This window comes from Dama dama, chromosome 8 (genome assembly GCF_033118175.1).
Source record: "Dama dama isolate Ldn47 chromosome 8, ASM3311817v1, whole genome shotgun sequence".
NCBI classification, from domain to species: Eukaryota; Metazoa; Chordata; class Mammalia; order Artiodactyla; family Cervidae; genus Dama; species Dama dama.
In genome coordinates, this window is record NC_083688.1 from 28898550 (window position 1) to 28917661 (window position 19112).

Genomic DNA, 19112 nt, shown 5'->3' on the forward strand with positions numbered 1-19112 from the left:
TTGCAGCGTGACAAATGAAGGATTGTAGCCTGGCCATGTGCCTTTAGCTTGATGACTTGATGTTCTCCAATATGGTGGCCCTTCCATCCAGAGTCACGCTGCTCTATTTTAGAGTGATGTGGTCCACTGGCATCCTCTGCCCCAGCTGGACATCCAAGCCCTTAGACTTTTAGCTCTGGGGAGGGAATCCCCTCATCCCATCCCAGCTCCTTGGAAGCCAGAAGCCCAGGTCAGGGAAAAGACGGTATGCACGGGTTTATCCCATGTAGTGGCCTTAAGTAGCTCTGGGAAAAGGCTTAGCGGGTGGAGGGAGCTGTTGACTCCCAGGGGCAATATCTGGTGCTTTCAGGGCCCTCCTTCTCCCAGTCCATGGTCTACAGGGAGATGGCTGTAGCAGAATCGCTCCCTGTTCGCCTCTCCTGTCCCTCCATCTTCTTTTCGGCCCAGTGGTGGGGAGTGCAGTGTCCAGCTGGGCCTGGGGTTTGGGGCAGTTCTGGGGGTGGGCCTGTCCTGAGGGGAGCTGGCATGGCTTGCCCTGGGGCTGTTAGCTAGTGTGATTGCCGTGTGGCTTTCTGGTGCCCTGGCCCCAGCAGGTGGCCTCCCGGATCCCCTCGCTTCCGGAGCCCCAGGCAAGCAGTCGGACACCCAGCCCTGCCACCTGGAGCTGAGGAATCCAGTCTTTTGGAAAATGGAAGGCTGGAGAGAAGAGCTGGGTCTGTGAGGGTGGAAGTGGCCAGTCCGGGGGTTGTAGAAGAGGCATGTGATGAAGCTGGCACAAGGACATTTGTCCACGGATGCCGGGGTGGTGGGCAGCCACGCTGTATCTATGAATCAGGTGTATTGATGTGTGTTAGGGTGACAGCCTCTAGAATTGTGTGTGTGTGTGTGTGTGTGTGTGTGTGTGTGTGTGTATGTGTGTGTGAGATGAAGGAGATTCTTGACCTCGGGTCCAGGCCACTTCAGGGGAGCCTTGGAGCCGGCTGTCCCCTAAGCACAGCACCATCCTCGGGGGGAGCAAGTGAGGGCCCCGGGAGATGGGGCTGCTCCAGAGCCCTGTGCCCCGCTCTGGAGGTCTGGTGGCCAAGGCGGAGGCCCCAGGCTGAGGTAACCGCTGTCCTCCAGGAGGTGGGGAAGGCCCAGAGTGTGTGAGCAGCCCTCGGAGGACGACAGACGTCTTCTTGTGTAGTGTGTTACTATCCTAAAGGCCGCTTTCTGGCTGCTCCTTTGTGCTGCTGGGCTTAGAAGGCTGGACTCACCAGCTTTAGAGTCCCTGGGCTGCCTGTCTTCCCCGCACTTTCTTCATAAACTTCCTGTGGTCCCTGGTCTCCTGCTGAGGAGGGGCTGACTGTGGAGGTTCTGAGGATGACTGTGACCCACCGCTGTTCCTGCCAGGCTCAGGCTGTGTGTGCCCACGTGTGTGTGTGTGTGTGTGTGTGTGTGTGTGTGTGTGTGTGTGCACGCGTGCACGCATGCACATGCCTGTGTGTATGCAGGGAGTGGGGCACTACTGAGAATGGGGGCGGGGCCAGGAGACAGAAAGTCCTGGGGTGGGGGTGGGGGGATGTGCTGGGCGGAGAGGAGGTTGGTGGGAGAGAGTGGGGCTATTTTTATTATCCGTCCATCTCTGGGACATGAGGGAGGGGTGTTCTCCCTCTGACACAGGCTGTCAGCTTGTGTCCAGACGTCCCAGCATGGCTGAGGAACAATGGGGCTCTCTTCTCTCCCCTCTGCTATGGCCCATCTCCCCTCCTGTAGAGAGGGACAAGAGAGAGGGAATATGGCTCTCCTGGCACTCGGGGGGCAGATCTGGGCCTGCCAAGGCGGACAACAGTGGGACACTGTGTTCAGAGAATGTAAGAGGCCTGGGGCTGGCCACTGGGGCTGCGGGGGGCGCTCCGTGGGAGAGGGTCTGTCCCCGTGGGAGTGGAATGTGGGGCTTCCCTCTTCTGCAGAGGGGGACTGTGCCCTGCAGGACCCTACGCTTTGGATGGCAGCCTGTCCATCCCCCTGCCTCTGGACAGAGCTGGTCCCACTCTGGTGGTGGTGGAGAGGGGGCTTGAAGAAGAGGTGTGATTGCTCTCAAGTGGCTGACTGCCTTGGGCTAGACCTCACACCCTCCATGGCCTGGAAGCTTCCCCTCCCCACAATGGTCTAGCCTCCTCTCTGGGCCACTGCAACCCTCTGCAGCCCCTGAACGTGGAGCTCATGTTCTGAGTGCATCCGAGAGAATGTTCTGTGTCCCTCCGGGAGAGTCAGGGCCCTGAGTTAAAGCAGACCCGTTTTTCAAGGGCAGACATCGGATCCCCAAACAAGGACATCAGCCGCCCCTTGCAAAGACACGGGCTCTGGCCGAGGGAGGCAGCGGGGCTGGGTGAGCGGGAACTCTGTGCAGCCCTAATGCGTTTCTTTTAACCTTGGGGCTGAACTTAGTTCCAACACCGCCCCCCCCCCCCCCCCCCCCGGGAGCCTTTTTCGAATGTGCCTCCTTTGTCACAATTATTATTAGAAAATCAATGGCTATGTCTGTTTCTCTCTAATGTTTTTGCCAGGAATGAAACCAGCGGCAGCTCTGGACCAAGCTGCTCGGGGAGGCTTGAGGGGGAAGGGAGCTTGGTGGAGGTGGGGGAAGTGTGAGCGAGGGTAGGGGACCCCCCGTCCCCGATTCTCTGAGGGCTGAGAGCCTGGGGTTGCCCTAAGGTCCCTGAGTGGGCCCTGCCCAGCCCTTCAGAGGTGTGCCCTGTCCTCCATCTGGACTGATCCTCATAGCAGCCCCTGGTTAGGACGGTGCGACTCCTACTTCTCTCTTCTGCAAATAAGGGTCCTTCGAGGCAAGGACCCTTGTATTTGTTTTAAGTAAGGCGGTTTGTGAGTCCGGTTTATAGTCTTCACTCGGGGCTCTTTTTCCTCTTGGTTGAGCTGGTAGGCAGGTTGCCTCTGATGAATGAAGAGCTGGCAGTGGAAACTCAGGATACCACCCCAACTAGGGACCTTCTGCATCTGCAAGTGCTTTCCAGACAAGGCTCCTAATTATGGGCTGGTCTGAGTGCACGTCTTGGAGTGACTGTGTGTGTGTTTGTGTATGTGTGAGAGTGTGTGCATCCATCCCTAGACTTGGCAGCTGGCAGCCTGCGGTTCATGACAAGTATGTAGGCTTCTCAGCCTGTGCTTTTCATAGTGGCCTCAGTGGTGGTGCCAGGCGGCAGCTAGGGATTCTTGGGGCCATGCAGACCCCCCTGTGAAGGGTAGATGACAATTCAGTCTGATCGAGGGTGATTTCTGCTTGGCTGTGCTGGTTTGTTGCTGAGGCTGTCTGGTGTGTGTGTGTGTGTGTGTGTGTGTGTGTGTGCCTTGGGGTGGTCGGTCAGCCCACGAGCACTGGCCTGAGGCTGGTGTGGACAGGGTTTCATGAAACCTTTGATAAGTCCTAGCACCTCTCTTCACCTCGCCTGCCCTCTCGGGTGGTGGCGAAGGCAGGGCTGGAATTTTCTCTATGTAGGGTAGTGAGGATGAGGGGCCCACCCTCAGGCTGGGTCATGGCCTCTGGGCCCCAAGGGAGTAAGTTTTCTAGGATTCTGGAGCCAGCTCAATGAGGCAATGGGTTTCGTGCGGCAGCCCAGCTGTGGGAAGAGGGAGTGGGAAGGGAGGAGGGTGAGGTTAAGGCCTGGGGAATGGGAGGGAAGTACACAGAAGCACAGGAGGCACTTGTCTGCAGGCTCTTTGCCTGCTGCTCTGGGGCAGCCTTGAAACCTGGGACATCTTTGGGGCAAGAAAAGTGTGGGCATACAGGAAGTGGGTGGGAGGTTTCAGAGCGGCGCTGGATGGATGAGGGTTGGGGAGCCCTGGAGAAGGCCAGCAGTATTCCAGGGGCCAGATGGGGCTGGGACATCGTGACAGGTCTTAGTCATTTCTTGGGTTTCTTCTCGGGAGCACCATTTGCAAGCTGATGCGTCATTCAGTCTTTCCAAGTCCTTCCCCACGGGCCTGGTGTTGCTTGTTGGTTGATGCAGTCGCCTTGGAGACTGTCTCTCCTCCCTCCACCTTCCCTCCTTTGCCTGGAAGCTCTGGCCCTCTGCCTCTGGGGCTTGGAAGAAGTTGACATCTGTTTCTTGTATCAGTTCTTTGTGCTCTGGGCCCCAGCCCTGTGCAGAGTAGAGATTCCTGCTGAAGGCCAGCTCAACCTAAGCAGATTCCCCCACCCAGCAGAGAAACTGGGGTGTGGGCAGAGGGAGGCTGGAGGGAGGAGGTGTGAGGGGAGGCAAGCCCAGCTCCAGCTTGGCCCCCTGAGCTAAGATCCACTGCCTCCTCTAGGGGAGTTAGGTCGGATTAATTCTTTTCCCCATGTTTTGCTCATTGTCCTCTCTGCCCTGCTATTTCTCCCAGGGGTGCAGGCTCGGGAGAAGCAGCCTGCAGAGCCCCCAGCACCTCTCCGGAAGCGGGCTGCCAGCGATGGGCAGTACGAGAACCAGTCACCAGAACCCACATCCCCCCGTAGCCCCGGGGTTCGCTCGCCTGTCCAATGTGTCTCCCCAGAGCTGGCTCTTACTATCGCTCTCAATCCTGGAGGACGACCCAAAGAGGTGAGTCCTGGGGCCACAGAGGGTAGCAGAGCCCACCTGAACTACTTGACTTGATGGTCATCTGAGTAACAGTGACCTGTCAGTAAACTCAGTATTTTTTTCCTCCCTGCATCCTCAGCCTAGGGCTTCTCTATGGCTTGTGGAATCTGGAGCCAATTTCCCTCTCTAAATAACTATTATTCCCCTACTTCTTCCATGAACACTGAGACTGAGGTTCCCTTCTTGAGCCCCAGAGAGCGTCCTTTATTAGGGTGGTAAGGACCCTGGTATGATGAAGGTGACCACAGACTCTAGACTCCAAGCCAGATCCTACAGACTAACTGTTTTTGAACCCTTTCTGGATGTAGGGTTTCCTTGGGAGATAGATAATTTCAGTGTCAAAGTGTTTGTATTTTTGAGACAGTTTAGCAGTTTGAGGAAGTAGGTTTTAAACTTTAGTGAGCATAACAATCACCAGGGAGTTTGTTAAAAATGTAAATTCTCAAGTCCCCCTGTAGAAATTCTAGCCTATTAGACTTGGGGTGGGACCCAGGAATCTGATTCTGGAAGATTCTGATGTGAGTGGTCCATATTTGGTAAAATCCCAGGTTAATGGGTCCTTCTGGACAAAAATGGCTTTTGGACATCTTTTCTCTCCTGCCTTCTGTCCCTTCTCTTTGGCCTTGTTGTGAAACATTTCCAAGGCAGGTACTGCTGGACGATTGCCTTGCAATCAGTCACTTTCTGTTCTCTCGGCTGCAAGGAGTTGTTGGGGCCACAGGTGACGAGGATCTGCCTTTGACCTCTGTGTTTACTGGAAAGGATGACTAGTTAGGCTGGTAACTGGTAACTCCTCAGGCTCACAACTGTGGTTTTCCTCCCTTGTTCTCCTTCTGCAGCCCCATCTGCACAGCTACAAGGAGGCCTTCGAGGAGATGGAGGGAACCTCTCCGACCAGCCCACCACCCAGTGGGGGTAAGAACCCCACACTCGGCCTTCCTTCCCTGGGTGCCCTCTGGCCTGTGTAAGCTTCCCAGGCTTGGCAGTGCTGGCAGAGCTGGGTGGGGCCGGAATCTGCCGCTTCTCATCCCTACAGCTCACCTTACTTCTGCTTCCCTTCCTCACCTCTCTTCACCTCTTTTCTGCGGTCCGCGCTCACACATCTAAGACGCAGCAGCTGCATCCTGGGATCCAGGCTGACCTACTCTGGGGTCCCTGGACTCCCATATTATGGTTTGCTAGTTGCTAAGAGTCTTTGTATCCTATGTGTAAAACATCCCTCATCCTGAAGTAACATCCTAAAGTAACCCCTGGACCTTCTTGCTTCTGACTCCCATTTCTGTCTGCATCCAGGCACCTCTTCCACTTCCTAGTTTTCACCAAGGAAACAAAGGCCCAGAACCCTCAGGTTGACCATATGCCCAACGCATCCGTCTCTTGGCCTCCAGACAGGAGCCTTTAGTCTGTGTCTTACTTGATGTTCTCACTAGAGTGGCAGGTCCCTAAAGGGCAGAGACATTTCCAAACAATGAGAAAACCTGGATGAGCCCAGGAGAGAGGAAGTATTCCATTTCATGGTAGAAGAGACATGAAGAGGAGCTGGAGGAGACCTGGGAAAGCAGTGATGGATCAGTCCCAGGCTGTGAAGGCCTCGGGGTTCCTGTAAGAGGCCTGAGTTGGCAGAGGTGAAGAGACTAGTGATGCTCCAGGATTAGACTAGAGGGGGTCCACCCAAGCTATTCATTCATCTGGGTGAGAAGGGTGGAGGGTGAGGACAGGAGAGTTGGAGCTGGCCACGTGTTCTCCGGCAGCTGGCTGTCCTGCCGGGGGGAGGACACACCAGTGCTTGCTTTCTGTGCCAACAGAATTGTGTTGGCCACCATCTTGGACACGTACCGTGCGCTCAGTCACTTCAGTCGTGTCCGACTCTTTGCAACCCCGTGGCCTGTAGCCTGCCAGGCTCCTCTGTCTGTGGGATTCTCTAGGCAAGAAAACTGCAGTGGATTGCCATGCCCTCCTCCTGGGGACGGAGAAGGCAATGGCACCCCACTCCAGTACTCTTGCCTGGAAAATCCCATGGGCGGAGGAGCCTGGTGGGCTGCAGTCCATGGGGTCACTAGGAATTGGACACGACTGAGTGACTTCCCTTTCACTTTTCACTTTCATGCATTGGGGAAGGAAATGGCAGCCCGCTCCAGTGTCCTTGCCTGGAGACTCCCAGGGATGGGGGAGCCTGGTGGGCTGCTGTCTATGGGGTCGCACAGAGTCGGACACGACTGAAGCGACTTAGCAGCCTCCAGGGGATCTTCCTGACCCAGGGATCTAACCCGTGTCTCTTACATCTCCTGCATTGGCAGGCGGGCTCTTTACCACTAGAGCCAGCTGGGAAGCCCATCCTGGACACACAGGAAGTTACATTTGTGAGTGGACTGTCCAGCAGAAAAATAACATGAGCTGTTTGCACTAGAAACTTCTCTAACAGCTCCATTAAAGGACATGCAGGAAACGGGAGAAATTAATTGTAACGATTTCTTAATTTAACTCAAAATATCCACAAAGTATTATCATTTCTATAGGTAAGTAGAAATAAAATATTAATGAGAATATTATCTTACAATCTTTTTAAGAAATCTAAAAAGAAGTTGGTGAAATTCATTCTAATAATAGGTATTATTTAGGGAATTTCTTGGTGGTCCAGTGTTTAGGACTTTGTGATTTCACTACCAAGGGCCTGGGTTCAATCCTTGATCGGGGTACTAAGATTACCATAAGCCTCGCGGTGGAGCCAAAAAAAGTTTTTGCTGTTATTTAACCCTAAGGATCTAAAGTATGATTTCAACATGTAATCAGTATAAAGACATATTTTTCATTCTTGTTTCATACAAGTCTGAAATCCACTGTGTGTTTTCACACTCATGTGACACCTCAGTTCAGACTGGACACACAGCAGGTGCACCATAGCCCCGTGTGGTTCATGACTGCCGTATTGGACCGTGAAGGCCCAGGGCAGTCTGTTCAAGACAGCTCTCTAGCCGTATAAAAGGCTTCAGACTCCTGGAATCTCTCCCCCTGGTCTTAACTCTCCAACCTGCATGTGCGTGTGTGTGTGCATGCTCAGTTGTGTTTGAGTCTTTGTGACCCCCCGGACTGTTGCCCACCAGGCTCCTCGGTCCTTGGGATTCTCTAGGCAAGAATACTGGAGTGGGTTGCCATTTCCTCCTCCCTGGGGTTTTCCCGACCCAGGGATCGAACCTGCATCTCCTGCATTGGCAGGTGGATTCTTTTACCACTGAGCCGTCTGGGAAGCTCCCCGCCCCACCACCTTCACGTTAGCTCCAATTTCCTGTGGGTCCAAACAGCCAGGATCCTAGCCATCACCCTGCCTGGGATGAAGCCATCTGGGCTGGGCTAGAGTTGGTTCTACCACTTGTTTCTGTTCCCATTCTTCTCTCCCTCCGGTGGGTCAGCCCCGGGTGCCTGGGGAGGAAAGAATAAGTTAGAGGTTTCCTCCAGGCACAGGGTTGGGAGAGAAAACAGAGGCGGAGCAATGCAAGGAATTCTTCTCTGGGGAAGCCAAGCCTTGCCTGGCTTCAGGGCCACCCCCGCGTCTGCCTCAGCAGAAGGGCTGGATGCCTGGGGACTGAGGGCAGGAGAGATGAGGAAGCTGGAGGTGCTGAGGGAAGCCCAGAGAAGCCTCCCACCGCCTCTGTCCCCTCGTCCCCTTCACCCCGTTCACCTGCAGCTCTGCTGCACCCACTAGGCAGACTTACGGGCCCAGAGTCTTCGTGGTCATCCCATGGACAGTGGTCTCTGAGGCTGGGCTCATTCTTCCATAATTAATTGCATTCAAAGTCATTTGTCTGATAAACATTACTAAGTGCCTGATAAGAGTCTATTGTAAGATGTGTGTTTGTGTTTGTGTGTAATGAGAGAAAGAGGGACACATAGAAACATGCAGGCCTAGACCTACCCCCTGCCTGGATGTGTGTGTTTATACACACTTGTCCCCTCTGCTATATCTGTCTGTTGGGTATCTCGGACAGAGTGAGGGTAGAGTGTAGGGCTGGGCCAACCATCTGGACTCCTGTGATGCCCCTCTGTTCCCATGGACACCTGTGGATACACCAGCATATGCACAAATGTGCATGTGTGTGCCTAGTCGCTCAGTTGTGTCCGACTCTTTGTGACCCCCATGGACTGTAGCCCACCAGGCTCCTCTGTTCATGAGGATTCTCCAGGCAAGAATACTGGAGTGGGTTGCCGTGCCCTCCTCCAGGAGATCACAAACAAGCTATTTAAATTACTTTCATTGGAAGATTATATTTTGGGAGTTTAATTTCCTGAAGGTCTCACTGTCTTTTTGAGAAAGGGAGGAGACGCCAGGGAGGGTCCCGGAGCTGCTGTGTGGCTCCTGGGCACCCCAAAGGCCACGGCTCATCTATTGAGGCCACTGGGGTGGGACAGGCAGCCTTAGGCTTTCGGCGGCCCTGTGTGACTGCCTGTCCTCCACGGCTGTGGGCTCTGCAGGGTCCTGAGAGCTGCCACAAGAGACACAGAGCTCCTTTCTTTCCTTCTCCTCAGAGGTGGGTTAGGAGACGTGGCAGCTGCCACTGAGAAATCTTGTGACTGGGCAGAGCAACAACCTTGCAGGTCAGCTCGGAGTCCAGCCACGTCCTTGGCTGATGGGAGAAAGCCTGACCACCCTTTCTGACCTTGTATTATGTGACACTTCCAGCCCAGACAGGTGGCTTGGGAGGTGACCTGGGTTTGTACAGGGTGGTCATGCTCTTGCCCACGTATTTTAGATATGGGGCTTTTTCCTCTTCCAGAACACTGAGGTTTGGGGGAAGTAAGAGAGCTCCCAGCTGAGAAATTCTGTCTTCCTGGGGCTTGCAAAGGGCCTGCTTGGCTGGAGGTCAAAGACCTGTGGCTGAGGACTGGCCTGGGGACTCAGGGTCGGTTCTGCTGGTGGTCCCTTCTCCTTCTGTCCTTTACAGATTGTGCCATCTTGATATTCCACTTTCTTTAAGTCCATCTGTGGGGTGTATGTATGTGTGTGTGTGTGTGTGTGTGTGTGTGTGTGTGTGTGTTTGGGGGTGGGGTGGGGAATGTGAGAGAAGAGGTTAGAGAGACAGTGATATAGAGCAAGTCAGAGGGTGCCCAAGAAACTAGCGTATGTGTTATAACTCCACAGTGTGGAGGGACCGTATGGAAGGAACTCAGGGTCTAGGGACAGAAATGACTTTGTGGAGGTTGAGGGGCAAGGCTGTTTCCTGACTCCTTTTACCCTTCATCCTGTGGAGGAACACAGGAGACGGGATGGGGGAGTGGAGCCGCCCCGGCACCCCCAGGGCAGGGCTGGTTCCTCTGCTCCGCCTCCTGCTGCCCCCCCAGCCCCGCTCCCCCACATGCCTTCACTCAGGAGGGGTCCCCTCCCCATGCCTCCACCCGCACTCACTTCCAGCTCTCCCTCTTATTCCCGGTGCAGTGCGTTCCCCTCCAGGTCTGGCCAAGACACCCTTGTCTGCTCTGGGCCTGAAGCCCCACAACCCAGCCGACATCCTGCTGCACCCCACTGGCGGTGAGTAACTCCAGCGGGAAGGGAGGTGGCTGGGGAGGCCGGAGGGAGGAGTGGGCAGCTGGAGGACGCCTGTGGTCCTGGGCAGGGCCCAGGCCTGGTGGATTCTCGGGATTTTTCTGGAAACAAGGTGGCAGCCTGGCTCTGTGTCCATGCTGAGGTCAGGCCTGGGTGGGGCTCTCTGTTCGGGGGTTGAGGGGGATGGAGCCTTCCTGCCCTTGCCTTCTGGGGTCAGCACCACTCCCAGCATCCTCTGACGTCGGGGGGTTGGAGGCATGCCCTGTTTCCCTGGAGGTGGTTAACTTTCTGCCGGAAGCCTGGCTCCCGTGCCCCAGAGTCCACATGCTTGTGCGTGCACGCACACACACACACACGCAGACATGCACACACACACAGACATGCACACACACAGAGACCTGCATGCACACACAGAGGCAGGCATGCACGCACACACATACACAGACATGCGCACACACTCATACCACATGCAGACATGTACGCACACACTCCAGGTTCATACTTCATCACATTCCCCAGCTCCTCTCCTTCTTGTTGGGAAAGGGAAAGTGGAGACCCTGGGCCCTTAGTGACCATTTCCAACAGGCTGAGCCCAGAAACTTGCTCTCTAGACTCTGGTGTGGGCTGGACTGGGGTTCTGGGGACCAACTTTGCTTCTTTTCTTTAGTCCCCAGAAGACTGATCCAGCCAGGTAGGTGGGCGGTGGCATGACAGGTGTGAGCCACGCAGACACACGGCCGGGCACAGCCTCCCACTCAGGACGTGTCTGCATGGCCAGGGACACGGAGTCACTGGGTGGGGGTTTGCCTGTCACCAGGCCAGCACACTCCTGCTTGAGACGTGGGGGCTGTGACAGGGACACAGGCCTGCAGCTCCTGAGAGCGAGGCCCTGTCTTACCTGTGCGCCCTGGAGGGCCTGCCTCTGCCTCGGCCTCACCCCTTTTCTCAGCAAAGTCTCTCTCTCTCAGGAAATAATCCCTGTTAATCCATCTCTCTCTCTCCTTTTTGCTCTTCCTCTCCCCTTCATCCCCTGCCTCTCTTTCCTGCCTCTCCTTCCTCCTCACCTCTCTTCCCATCTTCCCTCAGAGGAGGATGAGAGGAAGGTGCTGACAGAGCTTTCTGAAGGTAAGTGTGGCTTTGCTGTGTGACTGCTTCGTGCTCTCTGTGTCCGGGAATGGCTGTTCACTCCATGGCTTGAGGGGGGTGCGTGGGGAGCAGCTCTCTTCTCTGATCAGGTCTCATGTGGCTGGGCGCATAGGCTGCCCCCCCTCCAATCCCCACCCCCTGATGGCTGATCAGGGGGGTGATGAGCCATCACTCTGGTGATGAGCTGTCATTCTGGATACTGACTGAGGTGCCCACAGCCCCAGGGCACGGGTCCTGGCGTGGCCTAGGGTCCAGGCACTAGTGTGGTGCCACCTTGCCGACAAAATGCTCCTCCTGGGAGGCATTCCCGCCCACTGCCTGGGGTACAGCAGCCCCTTCAGATGCTGGGGGCTCCTATCCCACTTTCTGGGTGTGCCCCACATGTGCAGCTCAGAGCACGATTTCTCAGCCTCAGCACTACCGATGTTTGGGCAGGACAGTTCTTAGTTGTGGGGACTATGCTGAGCCCTGTAGCGTGTTTAGCACCATCACTGGTCTCTACCTACTGTTACACATGTGGGTAGCACTCAGTCGTCATGACAATCAAAATGTCTGCAACATGACAAATGTCCCCGGGGAGGATAATCACTCCTGGTTCAGAGCCACTGTCTTGGAGTCACAAGTTGCCTTCTGGAAGCCCTTGCCTGGTTTCCTATCAGCACAGATGGTAGGATGTCTGTCTTTCTGGGATCTTGGGTGTTTTGGGGGGGATTTTGAAAAAGCTATGGATTTCCACCCCCCACCCCGCCACCCCCTGTCACACACAGATGCCTCGGGACATCCATGCACAGTTGTGACAGTATCTGGTTAGCACATCTGTGTCCTGGCTTAACCCCTGATTTAAATGAACTCAGCCTTGCACATGGAGAAGCAGAGAGGAGATGTAATCTGGTTGAAGGCCTTTAACTAATTTATTAGGAACAGAATTCAAAGGATGACTCAGAGCAGCAGGTGAAATGAGGTCTGAGATGCTAGCCTGGGTGGCCTGGGCTTCCATGTCCCCATCTCTACCCTGGGGGAAGTGGGAGAAGGGGGTTGGACGAGGTGGGTGTTGAGCACCTTCCAGCTTGGATGTGTTAGATGTTCTGACTTCCCACCTGGGCCCTGGGTCCGTGTGGCCTGGTTTCTTTAAAGACTCCATCCAGTTTTGTTTTTGTTTTTTTTTTGGCTGCGTCTTGGCTTGTGGGATCTTAGTTCCCAGACCAGGGATTGAACCCGGGCCCTCAGCAGTGAAAGCGCAGAGTCCTAACCACTGGACCACGAAGGAATTGCTCCTTCCAGATTCTTAAGCCCATTTCCCACTTCCTTTGCACTCACTACCTTGATTTTCCATCCCCAAAGTGGGCATGGGTTGTACCCCTCTGAATCTGCCGTCTCCCGTGTAAGATGGCCGGAGTTTTCCATAAAGCTTTGCCTACTACTAGCCAGCCAGAGTTCTGGCAACAATGCCAGATTGCCTGGGCGGTGCAGAACAAGGCAGCCCCCCAGAACAGATCCCAGAATGGGATGAACTACAGTTGGCTCTCACCCCTGGCCAGCCTCACACCCAGGGGGAGGACCTTCCCTGGGCTGGAGATGGGCTGCTGGTTCTTGCCAGGAGTCTGGAATCAGCTGAGGCCTGGAGGGTGCTGTGTTCCAGGAGCCCACCCACCTAGGAGGCTCTCAGCTCTCCTTGTGGCTGCTGACCTCTGCAGACTGGTGAGACTTATTCAGTCTCCAGTGGGAAGGTCTGAGGGTGACCAGCCCTGGCTGTGTGCTCCTCACTTGGGGATGACACTTCAACAGAATGGGACTGACACCTGGCCCTCGCACCTGATGAGTGAATCTCAGCCTACAGGCCCCGAGCCCTCTGACCCTCCTCCATCTCTCCTGGAGGCACGGAGTCTGCAGGGGAAGGGCCTTAGGGATCCGCTCCACCGCAGCCATCATTTTCAGGAATGTGGATCTGAGGTCTGTGTTGTGAGGTGGGGGTAGGCATCTGCCCAAGGTCACAGTTAAGAGGCAGCAGGGCTAGACTGGACTTACTGGTCTCCTGTTTCCTAATCAAGTGGCCACTTCAAAACCCTCCTCCTGCCTCCAGGCGCCGTGCCCTGGGATTCCAGCGTGGGCATTGGAATTGTTGTCTTGACCTGGAGTGGGGACAGGGGCGAAGGATGTGGGCGGCTGGTTCCATTTTTCCTGACTCATGCATCACCTTCCAGGTCAGACTAAAGCATATTCTTTGCTGACCCGCTGAAGCGCTGCTTGATTACCCCGCTGATATGTGTGAATTCAGAAAAAGATACCTATAAGGAAAAATAACCAGTAGGCTTATTCAGCAAGGGGGAGAAAAAGACTTTTGGGAAGTGTTCTGTTCAAGGTGCCATGCTAAATGCTTTACATCTGTTCATTCTGTTCTTCATTGATTCAATAAATATTTTGTGTGCCTACTATGTGCCAGGCACTCTGGGGATATAATGATAAGCAGTGCTATGGTTCCTAATCTCATGGAACAAATGCATGACTGGTGACAGAATTAAATTATCACCGAGAACTATTGAGATAAGTGCTCCAAAGTGAAGAGATACGGTTTTTATGAGACCCTGGCTGAAGAAGTAAGATGCAAGGGTGAGTGGCATTAACTTGGTGACACTGGGATGGGAGAAGAGCTTTCCAGGTAGAAGTAAAGGGCACTTGCAAAGGCCCTGGGGTGGGAGGAATAACATTTTTTTTCCCCCATGAATTGCAAGGGCAGAGAAGTGAGAGCAAGGAGGAGCTGGAGGCTGGAGCAAGAGGCAGTATGGTGCAGAGAGAGGGTCAGCAGGCAGGGATGGGAGCATGTGGGTCCTTGTCACAGTCATCTTATTTAATAATCACAGAAGCACTGAGGAAGGTGGTAGGAGCCCCAGTTTGCTGATGAGGAGGTGACATGTAAGGATGTTAAAATGACTTGTCCAGGCCCAGACAGATGATGAGGGGCAAGGCTGAGAGTGTACGCTGCTTTCCATTGATTGTACAGGGTATGACCTCTAAACATGAACAGTGTCTTTACTGGGTGTGGGTACAGGGTACCCTTCTCCAGGAAAGAAGCAGAGAAAGAAAGCCCATTACAGTAAAGGTATGAGGTCAACATCAAGGATCTTCCAGTGGGGAAATAGGGAAAGAAATGGTTGAACCTTCTTTCCTAGAGGAATAGAAACAGGGAACATTCGGCTGAGGTTCTGTCTGTTCCCATGATTAGACGGGTGGATTTGGCACAAAGGAAGACTGCAGATTAGAAATGGCCCCTCTGGGGATCCCTCCTGCTCTGAAATCCTCGGTGACAGATGCACCGTGCCATCTGGGTATTTTAAGGTAGTTCTGTGCAACGCAGATTTATGGAGCACCTACTTTGTGCCAGGTCCTGTGCTAGGGACTGAGGGCATAAAGATGAGTGAGATCGTCTGGTCAGGATGATATTTCAGCACAAGGTCGAAATGCTGAGCTGGGGGAGGAACAGGGTATGATGGGGACTCAGAGGAGGGCCGTGTGGCCCAGTCTCAGAGTTTGGAATTCCAACTTTTGAGTTCCTGGTTTGGGCCTCAGAAGTTTTACTTCTTTCCTCTCTCCATCTGCGTGTCTTCATTTCACTCGGACCAAGCAGGCTGTTTCTCTCCAGGCAAAGAGCCTTTTCTGCGAGGCAGAAAATGCACTTGAGGGTGTGGGTCAGGAGCTGACAGTGCCCTCAGCCTGGCGGGGTCAAGTCACCAAGCCTCCAGGCCGGCTGCTCGCAGCCTCCAACAGCCTCTTGGAATGGGTTTGGGCTCCTGGAATGTTCTGCAGGAGGCACCCTCCTGGCCCTACATCTCCTGCCCTTCCCAGTCCCCGTTGCCCCTGGGTCTAGCTGCTCCAGGATTGGCGGAGAGGAGGAAACTGCAGGAGAGAGTGTGCAGAACAGCAGGAGAGGGGGTAGAGGGAGGCAGACTCCAGCAGGCAGCTGTGGGGCTGCTGAGACACTGGCGTTGGAGCTAGCAGGAAGGAGTTAGAAGGGACTTGCTCATCTCCTGTCACTTGATCCAGGCTGGGCAGGTGGGTGTTCTCATTCCTATTTTACAGACGAGAGAACAGTCCCAGAGAGGTTCAGCAGCCTGTCCCCGCTCACCCTTCCAGTAAGTGAAAGACAGGGAGCTCACACGTTGTATGTTGTACTAAGGTGGGGAGGAGAGGAAAATGGGAAGAGATAGGGAAAGGGGGTATTTTCAATACGGAATCTGAGTCTGAAAACTTGGGGGAAATGGACTGTTTTGGCCCTCAAGGTTGGTTTTGAACAGTTATGAAGTTGGACTCAGAAAATCAAATATCTTCCCAAAGGGTCGCTCCTGCTCTGGGCTCATGAGGAGGAGAAATTGAGTGAGTCTCTATCCTGATTTAGTCCTGGAAGGTCAGGAAAGGGCAGCCAACCAGCCAACCAAGAAAGAGGATGGAGAATAAAGTGAGGGAAGGGCCAGGAGGGCTGGGTCTGAAATCCACAGGCTGGGAGCCCCTGAGCAAAGCCCCCAGGCTAGTTGGCCACCTGAACTCACAGGGCTCTTAACTGCAAACGTGGTGGGAACCACTGCAGGTGCTTCTCCCTGGATGAATGGTCCTGTCTTCAAGTTCAGAGGCTGAGTCCTCTGAGAGCTGCTTTGTAAGCTGCTCTGTAGCTGAGAATCTGATGGGAATGAGGACGGGGCTCCTGAGACTGATGCTTTATGAACGTGGCCATCCTAAAGCCGTTTCAGGTTTTCTGATATCTCCAACTTTATAACATACTGTCCCTTCGGTGTTCTGTGCAAACTACACTCAGGTTCCTGACACTATGTTTGGGTCAAAAGGAGTTAGTGGGGACTTGGCCTTGACTCATGGTAAACAGGGCAGATGGCAGTCAGTGTCTGTGGTCCCAGCCCTGGCTCCATCTTGACCCTAGGAGTGGGTGATGTGGGTGGTCTTACTTCGGTTTTACTGATGGTAGAAGTGGTATGTGTACTTTTTTTTTTTTTTTAATAGGATGGGGTGCTGATCCAATAATGTGAGCTGCTTACCCACCGTATGGGTCAGGTCTTGGCAGGAAACAGCTCATTCCAATGGGGCAACTAAAGAGGGTTTAATGGACTATTTAGATGGTCTGGGCAAAGCAACGAGGGATGGAGAAGCACCTCCCCAGGTGCTCCCGAGCAGGAGGCAGGAGCCGTCAGCACTACAGGCCGGAAGAAACCAGGAGGAGCTGGAGGAGAGGGCCCACCCCTGGAGCTGGTGTCTTGGGTGGAGGACGCAGCCCTGGAACTTTGACTCTCTCTCCCCACCCACCCTCATCCTCTGTTAGCACTGCCTACCAGCCAACTGCCAAAGGCCCAGGCCCTCTGGATCCCTGAGCCCAGGGATCTGAGGGATGCTGTCAGTAAAAGCTGGCCTGCAGGGACACAGAGCAGGCTGGGGAATGAATCAGGAGGACACGGCAGGTGGAGAGGAGTGCAGACTTCAGGGCTCACCCTCGGGCATTTTAGCTTGAACTTTCGGGGGTCAGCAAGAATTCAAGGGAAGGAAGAAAACGAATGTGTGCCACGTAGGTCTTAGTCACTGTGTACCTCTGTGGTGGGGGCAGATAGGGGGCAGAGGGTAAAGGTCATGCATCTACTAGTTTGTGAGACAGACGTTTACTGAGGATTCATCGTGTGCCAGGCGCTGTGAGTACAGATCAGCAAGGAGCTTGGGGCAGCCAGGGAGCAGATGGACCTCTTGCCATCTCTGGATGGGAGAGAAGGATACTGGGTTCTGCGGGCACTAGGGTGAAGCTGAGAGCCTGGAGGGGTCCAGGCGGAGTTTTCAGAGAGTGACCCAGGAGGTGAGGGATGGGCTGGTAAGGTAGGCTCTGGCCTTGGGTCTCAGCTGCCATTTCTGTGGGTGTGAGTTCCTTTTTGAGGGTCCCTTCTGTCAATTCGAGTTACCCCAGGGTGTGGAGCCGGCCCCCCAAGGCTAAAAACACACTGACATTCTCAATCCCCCTGATTTTCAGCTGGCGGTATATGCAGGTGGGCCAGGCCACCGGGGTTCTTAGGTCAGTTCTGTCACCTGCTACTGTGTGGTCCAGACAAGATACTTACATTCTCCAAATTCTACTTTGCTCATGTAGTTGTTTGCTATTTTTACTGTTATTGATAGTCTGTGAAGCTGGCTCTTCTCTGGCTGATGGGCTGCAGTTCTGGGTAGCAGCAGCCAACGCTGAGTGTCCCATAAGGCGGTGGCCCCTCTCTTGGCCATTCAGAACTAGCATTGGGAGTCAGGAGACAGTAGCCATGGCCACTGATTGGCTCTGTGTTCTGGGGCAAATCTCTCTACTTCTCTGGGCTGAGGAGACACGTTACATCAGGAACCAGTAAAGTATGGCCAAATCCTGTTTTTGGAACGTTTTATCGTAACACAGCCATGCTCATTGCTTTATGTGCTATCCATAGCTGCTCTAGCGATAACAACAGTAGCATTGAGTAGCTGTGAGAGACACTGTCTGGCCCCCTCCCTGCGCCCCAGGGCTGCACGGACTGCAGTTCTTCCACTGCTCAGGCTGGTTTCAGTGGTTGCCCTAATTGCGGTGGGCATAGTGTTGGTGTGTGCTCAGGTCACGTCCCTCCTGGGACGAACTCAGAAACGGTGCCAGGTTTGGAGGTGGCAGGAACACCATCTGTCCCTGGAGAAGCCAAGAGTGTCCTCCTTCTTCTTCCTGTTTGACAGCGAGTTAGTTTGCAGTGGTGGAGTGGGGGGGCTTCCAGAAACTGGGGCGGGGGGCAGTTGGGGGGAGCATGGCAGCGGGGCGGTTGGCACAGGAAACCTGGGTCTGGTTGCGCCTCCAGCCCCTTCACTCTCCAGGTCTCAGCATGTTCACCTGCACAGTGACCTCTCTGGCACTTGCCCCCCTCTCCCCCACCCAGCCTTCCTCTCGGTCGTTCTGAACACCAAGTGGGATAATGATGTCAGTCTCGGGAGGCAGGCTAAGGGTGTCAGGCAAGGTGGATGGGTGTGTCTTGGCACGCGGGGCTGGGTGTGACTCACCCACACAGGCCTGTTGCTAGGCCAGCAAGCCTGTTTCTGGACTCTGGGTGTGGGGTGGAGTGAGCATCCCGAGACGCAAGGCTGGGCTGGAGCTTGGGGTCCACGGACAGCCCAGACCCCAGCAGTGCCTGGGGAGCCGAGAAGGGCCTGGGGACCTGGGTGGCAGGGTTGGGGAAGAAAAGCTCAGCTAGAGGGGCCCCCAGTGAAGGACGGTGTCCCAGCTCCAGCAGGGAGGACTCTGTGATGGCTGTGTTCTGGGGTCCCTTTCTGGGAAGCTTCTCAGAATGAGGCTCTAGTTAGAGGTTCTCTGGGGGCTCTCACAGCTTCTCCACAATGCTGGAAAGAGGTTGGACCTGGGCAGGCAGGAGCCCCGGAGACGTGCCCCTCATCTGCTTGGCTGGCCTTTTGGGATTTCCCTCACAGGCTCTGGGGAGGCGGGTTCCCTGGGGTTGGGTGGGGTCCACACTGCACCCCTTGGATCCACACTCAGTCCCTGTCCCCTCGCCCCTTTCAGAGCCCCGGAGCTACGTGGAGTCGGTGGTACGGACGGCGGTGGCCGGGCCCCGGACTCAGGAACCTGAGCCCAAGAGCTTTAGCGCCCCAGCTGCGCAGGCCTATGGCCACGAGACACCCCTGAGGAATGGGACCCTGGGAGGCTCCTTTGTCTCCCCCAGCCCCCTCTCCACCAGCAGCCCCATCCTCAGCGCTGACAGGTAAGTGGAGGGGAGGATCCAGGCCCGGGGCAGCACGGATGAGGCCTCTTGGATCCAACT

The 19112-nt window shown here is 54.8% G+C and overlaps 1 protein-coding gene across 6 annotated transcripts in view; it reads left to right on the forward strand.

The window, feature by feature from the left end:
* TNS1 (tensin 1) overlaps positions 1-19112 on the forward strand; it is a 207976-nt gene that overhangs the window by 166947 nt on the left and 21917 nt on the right. For 4 of the 6 annotated variants that reach the window (XM_061148780.1, XM_061148782.1, XM_061148785.1 and 1 more), the window contains 5 exons: positions 4381-4577; positions 5456-5531; positions 10045-10137; positions 10820-10843; positions 18854-19052. In XM_061148780.1, coding sequence (XP_061004763.1) covers positions 4381-4577; positions 5456-5531; positions 10045-10137; positions 10820-10843; positions 18854-19052 — 589 coding nt within the window. The remainder of the gene's footprint in view (positions 1-4380; positions 4578-5455; positions 5532-10044; positions 10138-10819; positions 10844-18853; positions 19053-19112) is intronic. The other 2 variants (XM_061148781.1, XM_061148783.1) reach the window with 1 other exon arrangement.